The sequence below is a fragment of the Mytilus trossulus genome, chromosome 11 (genome assembly GCF_036588685.1).
Source record: "Mytilus trossulus isolate FHL-02 chromosome 11, PNRI_Mtr1.1.1.hap1, whole genome shotgun sequence".
Lineage (NCBI taxonomy): Eukaryota > Metazoa > Mollusca > Bivalvia > Mytilida > Mytilidae > Mytilus > Mytilus trossulus.
This window is the reverse complement of record NC_086383.1, coordinates 57,999,059-58,011,352: the sequence shown is the minus strand read 5'-3', so window position 1 is coordinate 58,011,352 and position 12,294 is coordinate 57,999,059. Positions and strand designations below refer to the sequence as shown.

General features: G+C 31.4%; 1 protein-coding gene across 5 annotated transcripts in view; it reads left to right on the top strand.

Annotated features, from left to right (window-relative positions):
• LOC134691349 (dual specificity tyrosine-phosphorylation-regulated kinase 4-like) overlaps positions 1 to 12,294 on the top strand; it is a 109,385-nt gene that overhangs the window by 3,881 nt on the left and 93,210 nt on the right. For 4 of the 5 annotated variants that reach the window (XM_063551820.1, XM_063551819.1, XM_063551822.1 and 1 more), the window contains exons 3-4: positions 8,985 to 9,050; positions 10,388 to 10,499. In XM_063551820.1, the coding sequence (XP_063407890.1) occupies positions 8,985 to 9,050; positions 10,388 to 10,499 (178 nt within the window). The remainder of the gene's footprint in view (positions 1 to 8,984; positions 9,051 to 10,387; positions 10,500 to 12,294) is intronic. The other variant, XM_063551821.1, reaches the window with a different exon arrangement.

The window sequence follows — 12,294 nt, the reverse complement described above, 5'->3', positions numbered from 1 at the left end:
CTACACAGTGGCAAATATTTCAGTAATGTATCATAAAAATTGAAAAACATTCAGAGGCGGATCCAGTCATTTTCAAAAAAAAAGGGGGGGGAGGGGGTTCCCAACCCAGGACAAAAAAAAGGGGGGGGGGTCCAACTATATGTCCCCATTCAAATGCATTGACTGTCCAAAAAAAAGGGGGTGTTCCAAATATCAGGCATTGCATGAACACAAGATATGTGATTTTTTAAGCCTCTGCATTAAGTGTTACTCTTGTCTGTACGTTAAGTTAATTTCTGTTGTCAAACTTTAGTTTTTCTCAACCAAATGTTATGGAACTGATGCACAATGCTTAAAATAAAACAAAACATCATTCAAGTAGGAATTTTGGTTATTGTCACTTTAACCAATCTTGAGTTAATTGTTATATATATGCAAGATGATGCATTATCACAGACACATTCTCTATTTATATCACAAGGTTTGAATGTTAAAACTAAAACAAATAAAGAATGACAAAATTTGATTCATAGACATGTTTATAGAATGAAACTTGTTGTTAGAGGAAAAATTTGGTCAAGTATGTGCACTTGAAAGTTGAAAAAAAACATTGAGGAGGTGTTAAATTCTATTTTTCAACGAACTTTAATTTTTATGTAAATATTTTAGATGTTACAGCATACCATCAAAAGTGGAAAATAAGCATAAAAGTTAAGCTTTAATAATATGATATCGTACCACAAGATCCCGTTATCTAAGCTCTCAAAGTATTTATTTATCAATAAATGGTGATTTTTCAGATTACGTTTATTTTGACAAGTTTTTATATCGGTCTTCAGACTAATATTGACTTAACAGTGATCGAGTCGGAGAAATGGAAGGAAAAGATAGGCATTTCAATTGTACTTCAAATAGTCAAGTTTATTAAATTATCAGAAAAATGTGTCAGAATTCAAACATTTGAAGATATTTTTATCTCACAAGGTGGCTTTTGTTTGTAAGGTGAAATTAGGGGGATTTGTTAGGTAATAAAATTAACATAAACCTGGGAACAGTATGTCAATATATATGCATGTTCCTGCATAAACATATACATATATATAGTCGCTAAATTAGGGGATTTGTTAGGTAATGAGATTAACATTATGAATAGTTGCAAAACAGTGGAAACGCTCTGATTGGTTAAATGTAAATAACTGTAAATTCAGAAATTAATAACTGTAATGTTTTAATAGATGGGTAAAATGTGATAGTAACAGGCCTAGGTTAATGGTCAATAATAAAATCTTCTTTGCATCATTTTCAGTAGGGAATTTTATTTTCTAATAAAACAAAAACATTAGCATAGGGAACAGTGATTGTATTGCTGTTCTTCATCTGCAGACTTAAGGGGGTAGACCTTGGTTCAGGGAGATAACTCTTTAAGTCAGTTATACGTTTGTAAAAGTCAAGTTTCATCAATGTCTTTTAAGCATTTACATGAAACAGATTGAAAATAATTGAAGCTTAGAATATATTTGAAAACGGTTGACACAAACGTACTGATGATTTTAAGACTTATTTCCCTTAACCAAGGTCTACCTCCTTAAGTAGCTTTCAATAAGGGACACATGCTCTCAACAAACTCACTACAAATTTAATTGTCATCCAGGGTTCTTGTTAAGAAGCATATACTATAAAGTCCTAGACATAGAATCAAGCTGGACACATCATTTTTGAAACCTGTGAGTCCCTGGGATGCATCCTAATTGTATCTGTATCACCTGAGTCCCAAAATACATCATTTTGCCTGGAAGATTTAAAATGACGACAAGTGAGGTTTGTGTGCATGCCAGGGGTAGGGGTGTAATCAACTTAACAACATTTACACAACTTGATAAAGAGTCATTTCCCATGTGGGAGGACAGTTTTAATTTCTTAAGGTGGTACCCAACACTTTCACTAAAATTATTTTGGCTCGTTTTAATTTTCATAAAATTTGGTCAAAGTATTTACTTTGACACTTTAACAAAAATATAAAAAAAAAATAATTTTGAACCAACCCTTTTGTCAGAAAAATTACACTGGTTATATAGCAGTTTGACAAACACCAATTTTGATCATTGAGAAGCTTAATATTCCTTTTATAACACAAAATAATTAAAACGTTAGGCTGACTTTACAGAGTTATCTCCCTGTAGTGTTAGGTACCATCTTAAGCCTTACATTATTCATCACAAAGATCTAAGGATATTACCTCACACTGGCTCTTACCACATGTTTTAATTTGGTTTGTCAATGAGAAGATTAACAAGTTACATGTCCAACACAGTAGTCAAGGGAAATAACTCACTTTGAATTTACATCCTATCTAAATCTTTCTATAGATACCAGACACAACTGAAATAAGATTACATCATATAGTTGAAAAGATTATCTATGTAGTGTAAAGTTGTCCCTCTTTTAGGTTGCCCAGAAAGAGTATAACCAATGTCACATATGAGATTTTATGTGTTTTAATCTTAAGAATGAATGTTCTAGATATATATAAACTTATCAATTGTGTTATTTTTCTTTCATCCGTGGGAAAGTGAATTTTAAGCAATATCTGGCCTGGTAAGTCCTGGGTTAAGGGTGTAGAAGATATATTTTATTTTATAAATTAATTTTTATTTTATTTTGTACACAAATGGATGACAGTTTTAGACAAATAAAAAGTTGTTTATAAAATATATCCATAAAAAAAGATCCATTTTAGGGCTTATTTATATTAGTGGTCTTGAAATGATTTATTATCTAGCTAAGAAAATGTATTTATATATATACAATGTACAATATGATAAAATAATAAGACTGAATTGACTTGATAGCTTGGGACACTGTTAGGTTTAATGAATATCCAATAACCCTAGAACACTGGTGTAAGTTGTTACAGCACAACATTAGAACAAACTGTAAAAATCAATTGAAAAGGCCTAACACCTTTAGATTGTCATGCAAGAAGCTCACAAATTAAAAAAAGACACCAAAAAACAACAAGATATTTATTAGAAACTGATATACTCTCAGTTTCTTAAAGGTTTTTTTCAAAATTAAGATATATATCATAGAAATAATGAATTGTTTTATTATTCCCAATGAGACAACTATCAACCAGTGACCAAATGACAGGATATTCTTGCTGAAACCATTGGTGACCTTGGGCTGTTTTCAGCTCTTCCGTGGGGTTGTTTTTTCTTTGACGCATTCCCTGTTTTCTGATCATTTTATGTAAGCAGCTGTAGGTCATTGTATGGCCTTCAATAAAGAGAAAAACACAGATTATATAGTCAGCTTTTAAAGGCTTTTAACAATGATAATTACATTTAGTTCACATTTTTTATAGAATTAAATACCGATAGAAGTATATATATAATTAGTCAGTTACACTAAGCTTACATCTGCATTTGGTGTTGTGAACACCTGACTCAGGTCGTATTTGATATGTCTGGCTAATTTATAACTTATATAAGCTCACCTGGTCAAATAAGCTATTGACCTCACTTGGCATTATTTCTTGTTGTCATATATTTAATCATCCTACACTTCTTAAAACTTTCCTCTCTATAACATATTTACCAATTTTAAGATCAAACCACCAATGTGTTACAATTTTAATAAGGTCAATGTACTTCCTTCAACTAGGAGCAAAACCTATACCAATTTATAAATGATAATGTCATGATAATTGTAATACAGTTCAAAAGGAAAAGAAACTTATACATACAAATTTGCAGGATTCAGTTCAGAACTGTAGTTTTAAGACCATTGGCTTGATATTGTGCAAGCTGGTGCTATTTAAAAAAGGACCGTATATGACTTATAATTGGACCTGTGTGCTTGGTTAACTAAAATAAACTTTAAATTTACACTTTGATGTTTTCTTAGGGTCTCAGAATGCAAGTGGGTTTTTTTTTACATAAAAGGAAATCATTGTGTAGGGTAATATTGTTTTATCAAAAGATTAAAGTTTAATATATTGAAATTGAGAATTTTTGTCTGACTTGATTATTTTGAAGAAAAAAAAAGATTTTTGCACATTTTTTAGTTGATTTTTTTTATTAGCAGAGAGTTTTGAATGCACAATCTTAGTTAAAAACTATAATGCTATAAAAAGTACAATGTTATACACAAAAATAAGAATTTAGATGACCTTTTGACATTCAAATACCAGTGAACTAAAAATACTGAAAGGCCACATGACCTTTGACATTCAAATACCAGTTAAGGACTGTACATGTTGAGGGGCCACATAAGGTTTTGCTTACATTGTCTATTATCTGAAATCATGCTTCTAGCATGAGAACACTGCAGATTTTGTTATTTCCACTAGTTCATTCTAGCTTATTTTCTTTTTTTGTAGCAATCTTGAACACAGTCTATTATAAGTTTTTTATTCATGCCGATTAGTTTTACTTGCTAGTCTTTAGAAACATACTTAAAGAAATAGCCATGCCACTTTTAAGTTTATAGCATGAGGACAATTGAACATCTAGAAGTTTCCCACTTTACTCTCAGCCTCTGCCTAAATTGTTGACAGGTGCATGTGGAACATGGAAATTGAAAAATCCATTTGAGGTGTACTGTATATATGAAGTGTTCTTTGAAACTGGTTCCTGTTGAAATGCCAATTTTTGATAGGTTAATACATGTACAAGGGAAAAATCTACACTTTCTCAGTGCTGATATATTCTATATAAGTCTTCAAAGAGTAGCTTGGTCATTTGTGGATTTTATAAGATATGGATGACTTTTATATATTTAAGTACAGCTGATTTGAAAATAATAGTTGTTTATTATTTGAAATTTGAATATTGAAGGACAATAATAACAGAGCATTGAGTGAAATAAAAAAAATAACACATATCTGAGGCATGAGGGGTGATAGAGCAGACTGTTTCCCCCAATAATTTAATGTTAGATGTAACAAGTCTTCTGATTGGCTGACGTTTTTTTGTTATGAGCCCATAGACATTATTTAGTCATGTGACCGTGATGTCATCAACGTTTTTTCATGGTTTTCTACGGTTTAAAATGAAATTTAGAATTAAATTATAAGAAATGACTGTAATATTTTTTCTGTCTATTCGAAATAACATAGAAAATGTGGTGCACACTGTTAAATAACCCACTACACGCGTTATTCAGTGTGCACCAAATTTTTTATGTTATTTCTTGATAGACAAAAAAATATTACAGTCATTCCTTAAATAAATATGTTTCACCGAGTTTGACCATGTTTTTTCTGGGTGACAATCTGCTATAAATATATCACTTACATAAGCCTTGTGATATTCATTTAAAGTTGCATTTTATTTAAAATTTGAACTCTTAAATATACCAATACAAGTTTTATTTAAAACTTACAAAATGTTTCAAAATGCATAATTGAAATATTAAATGCGAATATAAAACTTATCAACTAAACTGCAACAGGAAGAATTTTAATGCATAATTTAATCCTGAGATCAAATATCACGGCTATTTGAAATAATTAACCTAGTTCATGGAGAAAAACTGCATAAATTCATCACATTCAGTGGTAATAACGACACATTAATAATATTTATTTACAGAAATTGACATAATAGAATCTAAATTCAATCAATTTTGCCATAAAAAGAGATAAATCTAAGCTGTTTTATAGCCTCGTTCATTGATCAGGAGATTTGACGATATTCTCTACGCATTATTAAATCGGTAATATAAATGATGTCCTTTCAAAAAAATAGACCATGAAATAGGCTAGGTGAAGTTCAAGAGTTTCGTTTATGAACGAGATATATTGAATGTAATATAAAAATAAGAAGATATAGATATATGGTATGACTGCCAATGAGACGACTATCCAACAGAGTCAAAATGACATGCATGTTAGCAAGCATAGGTGGTGGTATGGCCTTCAAAAATGGGGAAAACCCAATCTAATTATAAGTACAAACAACAACAACAATACTTGAACATTGAGCAATAGTCATTATAAAAATCCCAATAGTCACTGTTTAGAGACATAAACATGAAGATAAAAATATACAATATGGAAAAAAAACCTGATGCTTTGTTTCAATTTTTATTGTTATTTTTTTAAGTCTTATACATTCATGACATTTATATATGAAATACTTTTGTCGTGTGACCTGAATTGTTATGTGTATATGTCTCGCTAATTTATAAGCTCACCTAGTCATAGGAGCTATAATTTATTGACCTCCCTTGGCATTATTTGTTCTTGAATTGTGATGTCTTACATCATGCATTGTTTACTTTTCAAATCTTGTTCTCTGAATCTAAACACGTATTACAAGCAGGATATCACATCCTAAGTTTAACTGTGATGTTGTTTATAGAGCCCATAAGTTTAGATACAATCCATGTAATTTGATTAAGGTTGTAAATCAATGTTTGGTCAATTGAGCCATTCTCTCTCTTAATAAAAAGCCTGTAATTTTCTATGGACTTCAGCTTTATTGGTTTCATATTTAAAACAATTGTTTTTTTAAGTGTCTTGTATGTATGTCACTTACACATCATATCCTACAGTAATTAATTCTACTTAAAATCAGAACTGTTACTGGTTCCTTTCAAGGGCCATCAAACCTGTTCTAGATTTCACAAAAAGTGGTGGTCCTCAGGATTTTACCACCAAAATATGGCATATTAGACTGACATAATTTTAGTATTTTTCAATAGAATTAATAGTGAGGACCTGCAGGTTTTCCTCAAGGACCACCAGGGGAAAAAAGATTACGCGAACTCTGTATTAGGAGTTTTTAAAGTTGAATAAATGGGAGAATTAAAAGACTTTTTAGATTGATCACTTTAATATTTATTTGTTTCGACCTCACTGATTATTATAGAAGACTGAACTCAAATGAAGTCAATTAAAAACTGTTAAAGATAAAATTGAAAATTGAAGCGGGGAATGTGTCAAAGAGACAACAACTGAAAGAGCAGAAGGCAGCCAAAGGCTACCAATAATGAAACTATTGTTGTTGAATTAAACCATAATCTGTTAATTTAATTTTGTAATTATTAATATAAATTGAGTTTTACATTTGGCGCCAGATTTATTAAAACCAAATTATTATAATGAAAATGAATAAGTTTTATATTTTTTAAATTTCCGTTTAAAAATAGATGGATCAAAAATTTTGAATGGAAATTTGAATCTTATGATTAGTATTTAAAAAAGTATAAAGTATGAAAAAATTAAAAATAAATTTCAATACATATTTTAATGCTAGCTTTTAAATAGGTGATTTTACAAGTAGAACTGATGGAGTAAAATCTTGGTTAAATTTTCATGGTGTCTTGTAACGATATAAATATTTCGTCTAAATTACACATTTATTTTTTCAATGTGATAAGAGGAAAATCCATACAGTTTAATTGTGTTGTGGCAGGATAAATTAAATATCATTGAAAAGATTCCAGTGCATTGATATAGTGTTGTGATAAATTATGATTTTAATGTTACTGTGTCGTCAATGTAAATTTCTCTTGCGATAAGTCAAGATCTATCGTAGATTCTTATTTTATGGATTGACATCTTAATAAATATCGAAAGGTAAATATGTAAACTTTCATATAATCCATGGATTTTTTTCCAAATTTTATTGATGATTATAAACTGTGTTTATACAGAATATTTGACTACCTGAACCCACTCATAAACAAATGGGATAATTGAACTATCAAATTTTGAAAACAATTTATTTCTCATATTTTTGCATAAGAATTCAGCAGTAGTTTTAAACATACAGAAATAATCCTAATACAACAGCAGACTCATAAAAATAGACATGATAGAAGTGTAGATTTTACCTGCTAATAAGACAAAAGGTAACAGTCTACAGAAAGACATGTCACCCTATCAAAGCACATTACTCTGACTCCAAGCCTCCCTGGACTTCTCTTAACTCCTTAATGCTACTGTTAACCAACTTATTTTAGCGAGCGATTTATTTTTGCGACTTTCGCGAGTTGAAAAATTATGCGAATATGTAAATCTTGGATTTTTTCTTTGTAAACTGCATCAAGTAAATCAGAAAATCGCGAAGTTAAATAGCTGTGAAGTGGTCAAGAAAGGGTAAAACGTGAAATAAAGTATCTGCAAAAATAAGTTGGTTTACAGTATGTGCTGAGTGGAGAAGCAACTTATACAAGACAATTTTACAGTCTTTTGTTTTCTCCCAGCCAGGGTTTGAACCCATGACTTCTCGCCTCAGGTAAACACTCTCATCAGCTCCAGTGCCAAGGCCATTAATAGCTGCTGTGATATAACATTCCCATGATATTGATGTTTGCCTTGATTTAAACCCTTTATTTATTTTTTTACCCTTCAGTTGTTAACTTGTCTATTGTCCCCCCTGTAGTCAACTAAGGGCATTAGGTGTTACACTTGACTGTTCATGCAGTTATGCCTTTTATTTTGGAAAAAATTGGAACAGAAGTTTGGTGTCTCATTGGGGTCTAAGCGTGACATGGGATTGCAGATTTTTTGTAAGCGTGACACATGAAAGTCAAGTTATTATGCCGTGAAAACAGGAAATGAAATCTAGCGGGACACGGGAAATTTTTACAAAAAAAATGAGAATTGCTTACATACATAGTGTAAGTGGGTTACTGGTATCTGATAAAACAGTAAGCGGGATCCGGGATCAGAACCCCTCAATGAGACCCCCAGTTTGAGCAGGGCATCAGTGTCCTCAGAAACATTCTTCTTTAAATTGAGATTATTATATTTATATCTATTGTTTATTTTTCAGTTTCTGTTTTTTAAAAATGTATGTAATATTTCCAACTCAAAGTTGATAGCAGATTGAAATTCAGTTGGCTGAGTTAAATAATTAATATAAAATTTGATTGCTAATTAACAAAACTGCAATTCATTCATGGAATTGAATAGTACAACTTGCATTGACTCCTGTCGATGATGATGCACAATTGTTTTGTATTATATATCTGTTTATTTATTCATTCATTAGGCCAGGGATAACATTCCCTGATGGCATCAGTTACATCAGAACAACCTTGGACCGAGAAAAAACCCGGTATAGTTTGTTTAGAATGTCTAAATGGTCAAGTTATCAAATATCTACTTTCGTCTTGAAAAATTAATACATAACTGTTGAATTGTGTGTTCTTTTTGTTTGATTTGTATAACATTAACTAATTTACTAAAATAAGTGTTTGGAGTTTAATAATTTAATTTAACTTAAAAATGTAATAACAAAATGAGTATATTACATTTTTTGACATATAATTTTGAAAGTTCATCTGTAATGTCTCAGACAGCAGTCGCAGATCCAGCCATTTTAAAAAGGGGGGTTTCCAACCCAGATTAAAGGGGGGGGGGGAGGGGGTGCTAACTATATGCTCCCTTTCAAATACATTGTTCGGCCCAAAAAAATGGGGGGTTCCAACCTTCAGAACTCCCCCCCCCCCCCCCCCTGGATTTGCCACTGGACAGGGAAGCTAATTTATCCTGAAGGGACTGCATGTTCTTTTCATTAATATAAAACTTAATAACAGACTTACTGCAAGAAAGAAATTACAAACCTGTTTGGCATAAAATTTTATGGAACAAAATAAAAAATGCATGTCTATAATTCAGTGGAGGTAAAATGCTGTTGCTAGGCAACAATTCAGATGTTGATGTGGTTTAGCTATTTAAATACAATGTGCAGTAATTTCAGGCCAATGATAAATAGCATGTTGCATTTAATTAATCGATGCTTCTTTTTTATTTTAGACTATTACATGCAGACTTTACTGAAATATGTCTGCACAGTTTTTAATAAACATCTTCCATAAATAACTTTTTGGCTTTTGAAACTAACTGCAGTGGATTGACTTGTGCCTTTTAAGTTTAGCAGTCAGATTCTTTAGAGTCCAAAGTTGATGTTTCGTTTTTTATTTTTTTGAATTTTTCATGCATTATGTTTTTTCATTATTATTATATTTTTCAAATTATTATTTCTTTCTATTAGTGAAGCAGTGTGTGATCAACATAATTAGTAATAAAAAGATAATTTATTTTAGTTGTCAGATAAAATTGTGTATTTTCACTTCATAAAATTGAGAATGGAAATGGGGAATGTGTCATAGAGACAACAACGCAACCATAGAGCAGACAACAGCCAAAGTCCACCAATCAGTCTTAAACGCAGCGAGAAACTCCCGTCCCCAAAGGAGTCATGTTAATTTTTTTGTAAATATTGTTCAATAAAATTTAGATGCAAACAGGGAATGTGTCAAAGAGACAACAACCAAAGAGGGTAAAACAGTCCTGATTTTTGAAGTATTTTGAACTTCCAACTTTCTGAAGCCTCCAGTTTTATATAATAATAATATTTTTGTTCATTTTCATTTGGATTTTTTTTTTTAGGATACGAAGAATGAAAGATCGTTCCAAAACAGAATCACAAGCCAAACCACTGAAAGCACTTCATCTTCCATTCATTGTTCCACTCGGTATTACTCAAAGTATTCCTGAATTCGTAAGTACACCAACAATATTGTCATCACAATCTTCACAGCAACATCATCCTTTTACTATTGTTTATTTGAATATTTATAGATGCCCATAACATTTGTCAATCAGAGTAGCTCTGGTGACATACCATGTCGAAATGCACATCTAGTGCAGAAAAAGTGTTATTGTTAATTTTATTAAGTCACAGTGGTTGGAGATGTTCATCTACCCCCCCCCCACCCCCCCCCCCCCCCCCAAAACTTTGTTTGGCCCAATAAGAAAATTGTCAGAATATTGGTCTTCGGACTAGTAGTTGAAAAAGTTTTTGGTGCAGACTGCGGTGTCAAAGCGACAACAACCTGACCATAGAGCAGACAACAGCCAGAGGCCACTAATGGGTCTTCAGTGTAGCGAGAATTCCCGCACCCTAAGGTGTCCTTCAGCTGGCCCCTAAAAAATATGTATACTAGTACAGTGATCATGGACGTCATACTAATTGAATGTCAGAGACTGAAATTCGTCAAGAATAACCCCTCTAACAGACATCCTGCAAAAGGACCTCAGCCTCAGTCTGGTATTTGTTAGTACATATACAAAGACCATTATTTAGTGCTATGGATCGTCTTGATTTTCGGTTTTCTGATATTAAAGCAACATTGAAACATTCCTTGAAATGAGAATAGTAGTCCTTACTATGGCTTCAACACACAATGTGTGTTACCATGGTAACTTATAATGCAATCCTCATAGCTGACATTTTATGTGTTCAATAATAAAATTTCCGCCTTATCTAAATTCTGTTAGGTGGAACAAATGTAAGTTGCTAGTATAACACAAAGGTTAGCTATAGGATGGCAAAGTATTTTTTATTGACCCTGGCTACCTTGCACTGTTGGTATACCAATTAAATGAAGGTCATACACAATTTGGAACCTCTAAACTAAAAGATAAACCTTATATTTATTACAGATCAATGTTAATTTTCATTTTCAGTTCAAAAGTATTGAAATTTGAACTTAGAAATTCATACGAGAGTTAAATACCTAAAATTGGTCATAAGTTCAAAAATGCTGCACAGTGATGCACTTTATTACCAGGGAGTATACCAGTAGTTTAATAAAAAAGAATTCAGGCATGATTTATTACACACGAAATTTATTTGCAACTTATTGAGACTATTTTTGTATCTGAATGGACGTGGATATACGTTTACCCAGCTACCTGTTTATCTATGGACTAATAATAGTATAGGATAATTACGAGTATTTAAAATGGAATATGATACCAAAATAATTGAAACGAATGTTAAAGATTTGCCCTGTCACAGAATTGTATTATTATTACGAAGATCTATGAAAGATTAAATTTTAGTTAAAATTTAAGTTGATATAAATGATATACCAGTATAAATGTATATATAATAAGCAACAGAACAGTCAGTACCTATGATTCAATGATAACTATTTTGATATTTAATCAAACCTATATAAAGCTCTAGCTTTCGAGCATGCTTGTTGGAGATCTGCTTTTGATGGATGAATTTTAGTTCTCTAAGTTTAAGGCTTAAAGTTTCACATTAAAGAGTATATAACTCTGTAATTTGCTATCACTTTAATCACAATTGAGTTATCTTAGATATTTCTGGAATTATCAGACACAGAAAAAAAAGACCCAATACTAAACACTTTCAAACTCAAAATTTAAGGGTAACTTCAAATTGGGACGATTGGGTTGGCAAGTTTTTTTTTATTACCATGTTTTGAAATTCTTCTAAATCTTACAAAGACTGGCACTTAAATGTTCCGTTATTGTTAAAGTTT